A 15378-nucleotide genomic window follows, 5' to 3' on the forward strand; every position below is an offset into this window, starting at 1 on the left:
GGAGCCTCTATTTATGGTGCAGTTTTTTTCCAGTAACCCCTCAGGGCTTACAGCTCCTCCTATAGTTCGCAACTCAACCTGAGCCAAGAAAAAATAAACATAAGCGCCCTGAACAAACCTGTTATTAGTCAAGAAATTAATTTGCGATTTTAAACCTATATTAGAAAAAAAAACGACAAGGTACTTTTCCTTAATTATAACATTTTATTTTATACATTTTTAAATTTATTCGTTGTATATAAATGTGTATTTGGCCGGTATAATCGTTCATTTATAAAACAATATCAATAAAAAGACTTTGCGTTGTAGGCTAGAAATATTGCGCTAGTCATCTGCCACTTATTATTTAATGTCAGTAATATATTAACAATTAATTATATGAACTATAGCATGCATTTTAGATGTAGTTCGCATAGAGTGTCTATTAGGTCAAATATTAAATTGTGGTCTACATTTTTATTTTATACAATGTATGATATGTTTTTGGATATATTTAAAATATATAAATTAGACCAACACACACAACACACAACATTATATATATATATATATATATATATATATATATATTATATATATATATATATATATATATATATATATATATTATAGTATATATCATATATAATATATTATAGGATTTTCGATATAGTGGCCTATTTATTTTTTCCTTATATCGAAAACTGTACGAATAGTGTTTTAATGTTATCGATTATATTTGTAAGTGTGTCAGTCATTCACAAGCACTGGCGTGTCTGCTAGCTAAATCTTTTAACATGCGTATGCACTTAGTTTGTGATTACAGCAAATCTTATTGTATCTCAAGTTGCACATGACTCAACGTGTGTAAGTGATGTGTGTTGACCAGATATTCATCTAAGTACAGACCAACGCATTATTTTTGTATAACAGGCAAAACGTTGTTTTCCTATTAAATAAAGATGATGGTGGATATTTATTATCACTGTTAGTAAAGTAGCAGTAATAGTAATGAGTCTATTGTTATATTCATGATTATACAACATACTTTTCAACTTTATTGATGGCTAACAGGTTTCTTGAATTTCTCACTAACGTCTCTAATGTACAACCTAATTTGCCTTTTATGATCTCATATCAGTTAGCGCATAAAATTAATAACTTACACTAGTACAGAAATATATTTTATTCCTGTAATAACACATTTGAATTACAGACAATTAAATTTCCACTTTACTGAAATATATCCTGCAAAGTCACTGCGTACATAATGCGTTAAATTTGATCTATCTATCTATCTATTTATATGCATGTCTTTTTTTTCAAAGTTTTGGCATGGCAGCTTTTCGAACTCCATAGATTTTGAAAGTTTTGAAAGTTCTAAAAATTAAAATAAAATTTAAAAATCGTCAATGAAGATATACCAAAATCTAATGGAACATAGTGCGAGCATGAATCAAACAAAATCAAAATGCCATGTTTGAGGCTCTCACGCGCGTGGGCACGCTCATTTCATTATCTTTCAAGCCAACAATGCTGAGAAACTGCAGTCATTTAACTAAAACCACAATAAAAGGTAATGGAATATAAAACAACCTCGCAAGTTTACTGAACGATGCGCAAGAGTAAATAACTTTCCTTACAAACAATGGAAAAACATGCAAGATCACTTAGTCGCTGAATTGCGATTTTTGATTTGCAGGTATTAACACTACAGCATTCTTTGAATTGGTTAATTAAACATAGCCTACAAAATCCAATTAAATAAATACCATTGCATGTCTAAAAGGAAATGGTGTTAATTAGTATTTCAAAGTATACATTTGTTAAAAATGTAGAACCAAATAGTCTTGTTAATCAGTCTCCTTGCAAAATCAATCAGTATATTTTTAGGGTGCATTTTTAAAGACGCTGTTTCTCAAATTATTTTAAATGGTAATAAACACCACTACCTCGTTATTAATTTTAGTACAGGTTTCAAGTTTTCAAAACAACAGATAATGCCTTATAAATAAAATACTTAGAAATGCATATGGTCTACAGATGCCCTGACTTTCCCAACCTAGTTTACACAGTGGTACAGAACAGGTGTTGACAACAGAGTACAAACAACCCTCTTTTAATGTCACCCATAACAAACCACCTCCATGGCAAATAACAAAGACTGTTCGGGGATAGGCTAAGCCAGAAGGAGGGGGAGCTTTCACTGCTTAACTAAATCATCACTTTAACAAATCATAACGTGCAGCAAAAAGGTATGGCCGTGCAACAGGTCTACAAGGGTTCAATCTTCAATGTAAATTACTGTCCATTTAACATACCACCAGCCAGGGATACCAAATAATATAGAATTACTGGTCTCTGTATCTTAAACAAGGTCATCATCCAAGACTAAAGCACATGCAACAGAGTAGTACCTTTTAACAAAGGACCTTGTGCAGTCCCGTCACATGGCAGGACTGAGTCTGAAGATATTGAAGCATCTTTGCATCAGTAACTCAATGAGGGATCTTGCTTCTACCCAGTTTGCTCCTAAGTGTGGCTGAGACACAATGAAGTCAAGCAACACATCCCACACTGTTCAGCAGACTGGATCAACTCAGTGCACCACAGCCTCCAACATTTGAGGGTCTGTTGGCAATATTTTACATAGAGGCCATATTCTTATGTACAAGATATTACCCCCCCCCCCCCCCCCCCCCCAAAAAAAAAAAACCTTTCAAGAATTCTGCAAGAACACAGGACAATGCAACCTGATAATTTCCTGCTCTTTTCTTATTTTGGAGTATTGTGTCAGCAATTTGAATGATTTATAGCTTAGAAACAGGAATCACTTTCTCCTGTCTCAGAGTTGTCACAGGGGGCAAATTAAATATTTATTTAGACTTCCTGGTTAAATCTGAAGGACCAATGTAGATATATTATATATATATATATATATATATATATATATATATATATATATATATATATATATATATATAGCTGTTTATGTAAAAAACAATATCCATGTCTCAAGGAAAATAAGGTCAAGCGTAGTATGTCAGTAGTCTGAAAAAGTGAAATTCATTTGGTTAAAAAACAGCCAATAATCTGTATTTAAAAAGCAACTCTGCCTCCAATTGGTTGAGAAGCACTCATTGAACCAGTTACCACCTTTTCTAAATTACACACAAACATACGGTAAAATAATATCCATCAAACACAGCACTATACCATTTTAGCCACCAACAAGGTCAAGCAAGGTAAGTTGTCTTTATCAACAACGGTTATTTTATTAAGCACGTATTATCAAATATTATCAAAAATGAGTTCTACATAGCAATTGACAAGCCAAACGGGAGTGTATACCGTACACCCGTGGATAATGAGATAATCTGGATCACTACAGATGTATTCACATGCTTTTGATTCAGAGAGACATTGTCTCGTTATAGAATTGTCAAATTCACACTACAGACACAATCACACTACTGAAATATCTTAGGATCATACATTTTACTATGTTGTAATGAGGCATTTGATCCACCCCCAGACATTTTTTTAATCAATCTCCCCAGGTTTTAGTGATGTGTGTCAGCCTACCCTGTAAGGCTGCTAATCTCCCAGATACCTTTCCCACCTACACACCTCTCCTCCCACTCGATCCTCTCCACCCCATAACCCACAGTGATTACATAACAGAAACACAGACAACTGTGGCATTAGCTTTCTGTGGTTTGGTTCCCCTGCTAAACTAGTTTATGCAAAAGTTGGTTTAGATTGTGCAGTTTCTAAATAATCATGAGTAGCTGGGGTCCAGGCTTTAGCCAGGGCATATGAAGACCTTTACATTTTCTTCATGTGACCCAGTAAATGAGGAGCCAAACTTGCAATTCCAGTTTGGATACTAGGGATAAAGTTGTTGCTGTCTCTTTAGATAGATAGACTATGTGACTCTGTACTAGTATTGTGCAACACTGCACACTAGAATATGATTAGTCTAGTTTATAAAAAGCTATAGTGGAAGGTCTCATGTGAACGGAGTTGACTCTCCTTAAAACAGTCAAGTGCATTGCAGACATGCCGTCCTTTGCAAATGTATTTCAGTTTAAACACCCAGCCTTGTGTAGTATGGATTTCTGGCAGATCTGGAAGGCTGCCTGCTAAGATACAGCAGCTTTCAAAAGGGCACAACAATGAGAAGTAGTGCCCTATTGACAAAGTTTCATGGAGCTTTGTTTTATTTTTTTAAATTTTATTAGAATTCATAAACACAAACTGGAAACTAGCTTTTGGAATAGGGCCATTCATTTCTACTGGGGAAGTGGTGGCTACTCTAGCAAAGAAAAACACTGTCGATTTTACATTTAGATAAGAATGTTTGCCAAGATATGGAGCTGAAGATGGAGGGGAAAAAAGTGTAACAGATGTGCTTACCAGAAGAACACAAACAGCTGGATTTTGCTCTTGAATTCACAGAATGATTTAACTCAAATTAAAATCTCACACTCGTTAAGCCTGTTGTTTAACATATTAGTAGTGGGTTTACTCTGCAGCTTGTGCTCAACATGTAGTTGGCTTTATGCTGTCAAACAAACAAACCAAAAAAAAAATAAAAAAATGTGCACACCAAAGCTATCTGAAAGATTTTTTTTTTTTTTTGTCAGAGTAACATTAAAACTAAATATTTCCAAAATAAATTCTCAAAACCCAAACTTCATGTACCTCAAGGAATATAACACATTACTACATCTAGATAAAAATACAATAATAATAATAATAAAACCCACAGGAAGCTAAAATGTTATTGACATTTCTGTGGTAGACATACCATGCAGTGTACAAGCAAGGTGCGCGCTAAATTAAATGCATACAATATGTGAAAACAGTGCTGTTGGTGACTTTTCTATAAAATTTTGCTATCTGGATAGGTCGACTGCTCATTTTGTTTACTTTAAAAAGACAGGGGAGGCAGGAGGTTATTTACAACAGCCATATAATTCAAGACATACAACTTCAGACACAACATATTCAAGCGTGTATATTCTAGTCAAGAGCATATCTATCTTTATATATATATATATATATATATATATATATATATATATATATATATATATATATATATATACACAGAGAGAGAGAGAGAGAGAGAGAGAGAGAGAGAGAGAGACACACACACACACACAACCAGTCAAAAGTTTTAGAACACCCCCATTTTTCCAGTTTTTATTGAAATTTAAGCTGTTCAAGTCCAGTGAATAACCTGAAATGGTACAAAGGTAAGCGGTAAACTGCCAGAGGTTAAAAAAAAGAAAAAAGTTAAGGTTACCAAAAACTGAAAAATAATGTACATTTCAGAGTTAAACAAAAAGGCCTTTTTCAGGGTACAAGTAATGGGTTAACAACTTACAGCTGTTCTGCAGCAATGGAAGTAAATTAAGCTTTGAAAGTTGATGCTAACAATTCCTACAGGTGTCCCAAATTTTGTTCATTACTTACAAACCCTCTGTCTGTATAAAAGCAGTGTTTGAACAGACTGTGTTACTACACCCTCTTAAGCATTATTTGGACAGTATTGTACTGCAGGAAGTAGTATATTGCTATCATAATGGCGAGAAAAAGGCAATTAAAGGAAGACAGACAGACCATTATAACCCTTAAAAGTGTAGGTCTTTCCTTTAGAGAAATTGCAAAGAAAGCCAAGGTGTCAGCGAGTACAGTTTCCAACACCATCAAAAGGCATTAGAGGAAACTCTTGACAGGAACAGGTCTGGCAGACCCAAAGCCACAACAGAATCAGAAGACAAGTTTTTGAGAGTCAATAGCGTGATAGGTGGCTCACAGAACAACAGCTTCAAGCACAGCTTAACGCTTGTCGAAATAAGCAAGTCTCAGTTTCAACTGTGAAGAGAATACTTCGAGCTGCAGGTCTGACAGGTCGAGTGGCAGTAAGAAAGTCATTGCTAAGATGGCAAAATATGAAAAAGAGGCTTGCCAGGGCCATGAATCACCACCAGTAGACTACTAAAGACTGGAAGAAGGTCTTATGGACAGATTAATCAAAATTTGAAATTTCGGTTCATCACACAGGGTTTTTGTACGCCGTCGAGCAGGTAAAAGGATGGTTCCTCGGTGTGTGACACCAACTGTCAAACAAGGAGGAGGAAGCTTGATGGTCTGCAGCTCTTTTGTGGATCCAGAGTCAGCGATGTGCACAGAGTGAGTGGCACCCTGAACCAAAACTGCTACCACAGCATTTTGCAGCGCCATGCAATACCCTTTGGTATACGCCTAGTTGGTCAGGGGTTCATCTAACAGCAAGATAATGACCCAAAACATACCTCCAGGCTGTGTCAGAACTACCTTGGAAGAAAAGAACAAGACGGCAGGCTTCAAATCATGTAATGGCCAGCACAGTCTCCAGACTTATACCCCATTGAGCTGGTTTGGGATGAACTGGACATAAGGGTGAAAGCAAAGCAACCTACAAGTGCAACACATTTGTGGGAACTTCTGCAACAGTGTTGGGAAGAACTTTCCAAACAATATTTGATTTCCATTGTAGAAAGAATGCCACGAGTGTGTTCGGCACATATAACATTATTTTGTACCATTCAAAAAAGGAATGGTACAGAAAACTAGTAAGATATAGGCTGCAAAAATGGAACTGAACTGAAGAACCTACAGTGCCATGGTGAAGCACCAACTATAGTGAGTTACTTACGAAACCTATGACTAATTTATATTAAAGATGCTATATTTTTCTTGTAAAAATACACACTCAAGTATGATTATGATTCATTTTCTAGATTAATGAAATTGTACGTCTTGCTGGTGAACCTGTAAACAGTCTACGGGTGAAAAAAAACCTAAGAAACATTAAATAAACAAAGAGCAACCAAGTGGTTTCAATGCATTTATTGTTTTGACAGGAAAGGCAATTACAAGTCCACAGGTGATAATACAAACAGGCCCAACATATTTTAACATGACATTTCTGTACAGATTTCAGAATATAAATTGTGCAAATCCCTGCTCAAATAAGTTTTTATAGCCAATATGGATACCGTCGTTCAAAAACCTTTCCATAAGAAAAAATGTAAATGCTCAATATTAGCTGTCTGACATATTCCAATAGATCAATTAAACACAACACCGTTCAAGTTCATGGTGAAAGACTATTTTAGAGTTTCACATTGTGTTCATGTCTGCTGTTGTTGTTTCATACACACCTAAAAATTATTTCATATTCAATTAAATACACCAAATTAATTCCTTTTAAAAAGTCAGTTAAACTCTCTATTGATGACATTTCATCCCTGAACCTGTTAAAGTGAGAATGACATGAAAACTTTTTTCAGGTTTTTTTTGTTTTTAAATACTTTGCAATACAGTACTTAAGTGTCTTAACCTGTTTATAAGCAATTTCTAGATCAGGGGTCTCCAACCTTAGTCCTGGAGAGCTACTGCGGCTGCTGGTTTTCGTTTCAATCAATCTCTGTTACTTAATTGAATCAATTATTGGCTTAATTAGTCAAGATTAACAGGTGTCCCAGCTCTTTAGCCACTGATGATGTAAAGACACCTACAAAAGCTGCTGGATAGGGGCTCTCCAGGACCAGGGTTGGATGGAGACCCCTGGTCTAGAGTATCTTATACAAACTAATTAAAAAAAAAAAAAAAAACCCTTTAAAATTTGAATGGCTTAGGAAAAGTTCATTCCTATTGTATAGCAATGAAGCTAAATCTCATCTTAAACAAATTATCTTCAACAGAATTTTTTTTTTTTTATTGATCTACAATTACACCTGCAAGTGTAAAGGCCGCTACACACCAGGTGCAATGAGAGAAGTGAAAACGTGCAGCAATGCGACAAAATGAATAGAACCTATACCTCTGATAAGTATCTTTCACACAACAAGCAATGCAGGGGTGACACCAGGGACTGGATCCTATTTTTCACGATTTTTAGGGGACTGACCAATCAGAGAAGAGCTTGGTGTCCAACAGGGTGAAGCAAGTATCCAAAATGATGGAGTAAAAAATAATACTTGCCGTTGAAAAATACCCAGAGCTTTAGGACAAAAATCATTGCAATTATAAAAATACAGAGATGAAAGGTAATGTACTGGAGTCCATTTCGAAAGAACTGGATAAGACTAGGATGTATGATTTATTGCCATATAAATTGAAATTGTCAGAGATAATTTCCACATCATGTTGACGGAAATGTATCTGGTCAATCATAGATCTATCAGTTTTCTGTCACATCATGTCTGTGTGGTCATGTCTAGTAGACATTTGTCACCAGATGAAAAAAATGCATCGCATCTGGTGTGCAGCGGCCTTAATTGGTGTAACAAATGTATTTGCAGATTCACCTTTTCCACAGCTAGTGACCCAGTGACAAATTCTGCCTTTCTGATTAACTTTAAAAAAAAAAAAAAAAAAATCTTAATCTGAACGTGATCTCTTCTTTTTCTTCTCTTTTTTAGACTCATTCTCTTTGGCTGGTGATACGGGATTGTCTCCTTCGTCCTCTGCTGTCACCGCTTCTTCCTCCCTCTTCTTAATTTTTTTCCTCTCTTTCCTATCAAGCATCACGACATCCTCCATGTTGTATTCTTTCTCTCCGTGTCCATTTACCTCTTCTGCAGGGATCTTTCTGCGTTTTGATTTCTTTTTCTTTTTGGCTGCGTGGCTGTCATCGTCTACACTTTTCCCATCCTGCGCCACACCATTTTCTGTCATTGCTATGTCACCACAGTCCTGCTGCTCCAATTCACAGTATTCTCTTTTAGTACCTTTCTTTTTCTTGGATTTCACTTTTATCACTTCAGAAGACTCTGGCAGACCAGCAGAGGAGCTGCTGCTGGCCGATTCTGGCTGTGTTTCACTCTGGTTCTGTTTCCGCTGTGCCATTCTCTGGGCAAAGTACTCCTGCATGGTCAGTGTGCTGGTCACGGTGTTTGTGATCTCGGAATCCAAGTCTGCGGTAATGTTGGGTTTTCTTCCCTTCACCTCCCCCTCTACTTCTCCCTGGGAATCTGCACTGCTGCTGTCCTGAAACAGAAATAGAAAAAGTATTTAAAAACAAAACAAAAAAAAAAAAAAACTAAAAACAATATCTAAACCGATCAGCTTTCCTGTTATACGAATCGCCACAACCAGTATCAATATTTTTTTGTCAAAATCCATCATTTGAGTTCACGCATAATGACAAGTACATTGAATATCCTGGAATCCACTAGGTTCACTTGCATATGACAGGACATGTCTGTTTTGCATAACATCTAGGGGATGTTTATTTGAAAAACTAGTAAAATTTCTAGTAGCACAGAGAGAAACTAATAGCATGGAGCACTTAATGTTCCCAAAATCAAAACAGGAGTGGAAAGGAAAGCTTTTTCGTATAAAGCAGGAAAATCCTCCCTTAATAAATCTAACTCTCTCATAGGTTGTTTGCTTGTTGTTTATACTTTCATTCAGGATGTGCAGAATTTTTCAAGAAAATGAAACCGTTGTGTACATGGTTTTCAGACACATCACTGGGGTAAAGTTAAGCTACAGTACAGGAAGGGATTGTGTACAGAGAAGCAGCGAATTTGACTTTGATAGTGCGATCTTTGGAATATCTGCATATTAAACATTTTTGTGGAGGGTTATGTAAAGATTTTCCCAGGAGTTTCCAAAACCCTGAAACAAAGCTGCAAACTGAAATGGTTTAGAGGCTGTTCACACCTGCAGAAGCAGCAGTGGCGAGAGATTTGCAAATGCATACAAGCACCCCTCATGGGGATGCTTAAATTAGGCAGATTTGAGGTTAGGAGTCCAGGAAACTAAATCTTGTGTATGTCTATAAATAGATGCTAATTTCTTTTCATTAGACGACACTGGAACTATTTAAAATTGGTTCTCCTATGGTTAGTGCACAAAAAGCATCTTGAGAGGAATCCTCTCACAGCACACATTGGGCTGACCCTGCCCTTACAAATCCTTTCACACCTTCCTTAAGGTTATCTCATTATCTAGAATTATTGAGATTAAAAAACACTAAAATAAATTGCCAGAGAAGAACAACAGTATGAGCAAGAGCCAGACAACACTGAACTCACACAAGCCTTGATATACACTTAGGAACAGTAACAGGTCCAGCTTCCTTGGAGTTCATCTGTGTATTTACCCCTCAATAACCCAAACAAGTCGTCATATCTCATTTCCAGTTGGGTCCGGTTTATAATTAACAGCTGGGAGATCGCGTTAGACGGTGAAGTGCTCTGCACCTGTCATCACACAATAACAAATCTTGTATTTAAAAAACAAAGATCTTATCAACCAAAGCTAAAAACATTCTGCTCTCTGCATGCTAGAAACAAATGACTGTTGGAAAAAAAAAAGAAAAACTGTAATGTGCATTGGTTATGTGCTCAGATCTATCTAAAACCATGCTTACTCTTAGAAGACTATTGCAAATCCTCTTGATATAAATGCTAAACTTTTTTTTTTTATGAATACATTCCACAAGTGCAGCGGTACCCTACAAACACAGACTTCCTTAGTACAGCACCTGGATGTAAACTGGCGTTTTGTTCATGCACCCTGTGCTGGGCACACTGTCACATTCAGGAGATGTGTTTGATGAAACCTTGTGAATTGTTGCACAAAAAGTCTGCACATTCAATCCATAGTGGTCAGCACTACAGATAAGGTTTTGGGTCTGGGAGTAACTTACCCTCTAATTTGAACACAGTAAAATGTACTTTCAGGGGGTAAAATGCAACATTACATTGAAGTCATGCATGGTAATGGGGCAGATATTAACCCTTTCAGGACCAAGCATTTTTCAGTGGGATGCTCCCCCAGGACCAGGCTGGGGAGCATTCTAAAGTTCTTCAGAAACCACACAAACTTTGCTTTCATTCAACACTACTTTTTTTTATTTTTAACTCTTTGCAGTCCATTTATTCAGCGCTTGTCAGGTCCAATTTATTTTCACACGTGCAGTTTATTTTACATACGCTGTTTAAAATACTACTCCCCCCCCCCCCCCCCCCCCCCCCCCCCCCCCACCCCCCCCCCCCCCCCCCCCCCCCCCCCCCCCCCCCCCCCCCCAGAGTAGATCATTGAAATCGCAAAAGGACACTCAGTACTATATCAAGCCCTACCCCTTGTTCGCTGTATTTTTCACATACCTCTTTACAGACGTGCATACTGATAAATCCTCTCCTGATCACTCGTTTTATCACCATCTCCTCAATAATGCGATCCAAGTCATTATTTTATTACTATAACATCTCAAAAATCTCTGCAAATGTCTGTGATATTCTTGAGCACTGGATGCAGAAGCAGCTGCCTCCTTTGTTATGTCCGTGTAATCTCTGTAGTGAACGGGGCTATGAGATTCACCCTTTTTTTGTTTTTCTTTCAGCTCCTATTGGTCTCACTCAGCCATTGAAAGGTTTTCTCTGCTTTTTCCCCCATAGAAAAAAAACGACTAGAGACCTCTGCTTTACGTTTTTTTAATGATGTCGGACAGGATCAAAAGCCAAACAGATAAATACAATTAAGGAAATGCATTAAGTAGTTATAAAACAGTTTGTTAATATTACAGGCACCTTTCTTTAGCGGTTGCCTCCAACGATGGTTCCAGTTGGATTTGTAGCTGGACTGGGGTGTTTATGCTTCAACCCATGTAGCTTTGAATATTTCTTATTCTTACTGTGATTGGATGCAAAGACAACAGGGCTAGCCAGAGATTGGACAATGTTTGTTAGGTTGTTTTTTCTCATGTGCAGTTTCCTAGTAACTGAAGACATTGTATTCTGGGAGATGTAGTTGTTAGTTTTAGGGAAGGCGGGAAGGGAGGCAGACATGCTATGCAGCAAAATTGCTGTATTAGAGTATTGAGTATTTTTACGCATTAATTTTAGTGGGTATTTCTGATTTTTTAATAGTGAGGTATGCAGCCTATCAGGACCGCTGATAAACAACGTCAGTGCGTTACTATGCTCTTAGGTCTTTACATTTTCGTTAGACAAGCCAAATCAGAAGTAGGCCGATTGTATTCACGTTTATTTGTTTTTCTTTTTAAAACTATTAGATCTATCGCTTACCTTTCGTTTCAAAGCATGTTGTGTTTGGATTATATGGCAATATTCTATAAAAAAGAAGCTGAATTTAGTAAGGATGTTAAATTAGTCAGGATTTGCATCAATTATTGTTGATAAATGCCTATACGATAATCTAATAGGAAATTAGGTTGTCGATTGCACCACTATAAAAAAAATACAGGTCAGGACTTTGACTGACATTGCTGTTGACACTGTTCAAATGTTTCTCAAGCCATTATTGTTAATTTTTACTGCCATATTCTACTTTCTACCTTGAATTCCTTTCATATTGTCCGACAGCCAGGTTATATAAGAAAAAAAAAAAAAATACCCAGGTAGAGAGGTAACCAGTATTTTTATGGATATGGCCTATCTGAAACTTTAAGTGACCCTCAGATAAGAAACACAACCATTGATTCAAAAGGACCTCAAGACCAGTAATGCATAGGATTACATAACTGAAACAGTTTGTCACCTGGACCTGCAGCATCATTTGTTTTCATTTTTCTAATATTATACCCAATATTCAATACAATATTGTATGATTCCCCCATGAAGATTAATATCTACCTCTTTGCTTGGGGGTGAATCATGCTAGTACGATATATATATATATATTTTAAACGTGCAACACAGCTAGATATACAAAATCATGAAGGCATTCATGCACAGCAAAGCTTTTTTCAAAAAGAGGTGCCGACTATAAAGGCACTTCATATACTAATGCCTCTACAGAGTTCAAAAATAGTGAACGGCAATGACATATAAACCAAATATATTTTGCTCGATGATGCTCATAAGACAAAGTTGGTCGCACACTCAAAAATCTCTTCTTTAAGACTTAACCGCTAGCTAATATTATAGAGATTTCTCTTGCCGTGTTTTAAAAAAAAAAATTATTGAAACAAAACAAAACGCATTTTGACAGTGTGTCATCAGGCGTTGCAGCGACTGTTAAAAAAAACACCTTATCATATAAGACATATCAATCAATTCAATAATTAAACCATTAAGATGGATAATAGCCATTTAAAGTTACAGGTGACAACTGAGTCCTATAAATTTAAGTTTTGAGGCAGAACCATAATTCATGGCTTTATAGTGATTCGCGATCACATAATCCATATTGTTGTTTTATATTGCAGCCTTATGTTCTGCTGTATATATTTAATTACTTTCTTTGTCCTACATAAACTAAGCCACAAGGGCATTTAAGCATATATACCACATAAGTTGACTGCAATTGATAAAACCTTGTATCGTATTTATGACCAAATGTGGATTATTAAAATATTTAGTACTGTGCGTGTTGAACAATGATCACATCTTCCACACCGTAAGCTACCATTTACTGTTTCAGGTTGCCAATTGTCATTGCATGTTAGCGACTAACACATCCTTAATATTCCTGCCACGTCTAAAACAAAATCTAGCTGAAGAGGTAACGAAGGAACAAAGTTGAGGCACATCCAACACATTCTTTTAATGTCATTGGAGATATAATTATACCTCTGGTGGCAAAAAGCTATTCTCTTGTGTGGAGTCAAAGCATTAATCTTTACAGTTTTAACATCTCACTACGTTCTTTCATTTCAGCTCTACTAAAAGCGGCATCAATTCAACTGTTATTATAACCCTGAGATTGAAAGCGAGCCTGCATGTCTTTAGCTTTCATTTTAAAAACCACTAAACAAAAATACATCAGTCTCAGATTCCATCCACATTAATAACACATCAATATATCTCTTCCAAAGCAAAATCTCCCATAGCAATGGGTTAGAGGTAGTGTCATTAATATAGTTTCCCAATATCCCATATATAAATTTGCATTGTTTGGAGCAAAAGAGCCAATGGCTGTGCCTTGAATTTGTAAATAATGTATTTTTAAAATCAGTAATTTGCCCAGTCACCAGATCTCAATCCAAATGAGCATCTGTGGGATGAGATGGACTGAGCTATCCGGAGTAGAGATCCACTACCAGCCAAACTGACAACTGTGGGAAGCACTGGAGTCAACAAGGGCCAGCAACCCCTGTGGAACGCTTTCAACACCTTGTAGAGTCCATGCCCCGACAAACTGCGGCTGTTCAGAGAGCAAAATGGGGTGCAACTCAATATTAGGAAGGTGTTCCTAATGTTTTGTACACAGTACACACTGTGTATACACACCAAATTTTATCTTTTTTATATATATATATATAATATATAATATATATATATATATATATAAAACTTTTCTGGGATCAGGGAAAGGTAAATGCATAGCCCTACCTTGACTAGCAACTGTGATCCACCATAACACTCCTACAAGAGATAAGAATTGTGCCAAAGACACACAATACCTTGTTCCTGTTGCTACGAACAACGTTAAGGTATAAACTGAAAGGCAAGCCGCTTCGTTAAGTAGCTTCAGGTATGTCTGTAAAGACAGGGTTGGAATTGCTGAGAAGAGTAGAGCGGGAAAGCCTCTGTGTTGGTGAAAACACTTCTCTCCACAGCAGCTCAGCCACTTGCACTGAGGAAGATTACCTAGGTAATTGCATGTGAAGAACCACCACTTCAGAAACCCTCACTTTTATTAATGTTGTTATGCAGTCTTGCATTTTACTGATATAGAAATCTATTTTAGAATAGAACTTAACACTATATATAATTATTTTATTTTTATTTTTTTAATTTGTATACATTTTTGATTGAAGAGTAGATCTCACGCTTTCTAATGGTGGCCCTCAACCACCCCATCCACTGCTGGCTCTAAGCTCTGGACGAACTCCAGCAGATGAGTCACAAACATACAGAAACTCTATCTGCCTTTTGAAGTCCCTGCTGACAAGAGCCAGTTGGTTTAACACCCCCCCCCCCCCCCCCCCCCCCCCCCGCCCTCCCTCCTTTTATATGCTGCAGGAAGAGGATACACTCTCAGCATCGTGTGCTGCTCACAGATAAGGCTCTTTCAGATAGAAAACCTCATGCTTATCAGCTCTTCCTGCCTCGCTCTCCTGGAAGCTACAGCCCTGTGGTGCCAATGCAGGGTACACGTGGGACATTTCAAGGGGGTGATTCCCTACCCTCCAGTCATCAGACACTTGTTCTACTAAACCTAAAATCAAATTTAAAAGGAAGACAATCCAATAATAGGGGTGTGCCGAAACTCTTATTAACCCAGAGTTAATTACTTAAGAAATTTGAAGCCGTTGGGTATTAAATTCAATGGAATAAAACGTTTTCACTACTCAACACAAAGCAATGCAGTCCTTCAGTTTCCCTTGAATACACAATCATTAACAAGCAGAGTGTGTTATTT

General features: G+C 36.9%; 1 protein-coding gene across 1 annotated transcript in view; it reads right to left on the reverse strand.

Annotated features, from left to right (window-relative positions):
- Nucleotides 1–7899: 7899 nt before the first annotated feature.
- The window catches only part of pinx1 (PIN2 (TERF1) interacting telomerase inhibitor 1), a 42499-nt gene continuing 35020 nt past the window's right edge, over nucleotides 7900–15378 (reverse strand). Inside the window, exon 7 of the mRNA XM_041253344.1 lies at nucleotides 7900–9027. Within this exon, the coding sequence (XP_041109278.1) occupies nucleotides 8419–9027 (609 nt within the window). The 3' untranslated portion in view covers nucleotides 7900–8418. The remainder of the gene's footprint in view (nucleotides 9028–15378) is intronic.

Source organism: Polyodon spathula, chromosome 6 (assembly GCF_017654505.1).
Source record: "Polyodon spathula isolate WHYD16114869_AA chromosome 6, ASM1765450v1, whole genome shotgun sequence".
Classification (NCBI taxonomy): Eukaryota; Metazoa; Chordata; class Actinopteri; order Acipenseriformes; family Polyodontidae; genus Polyodon; species Polyodon spathula.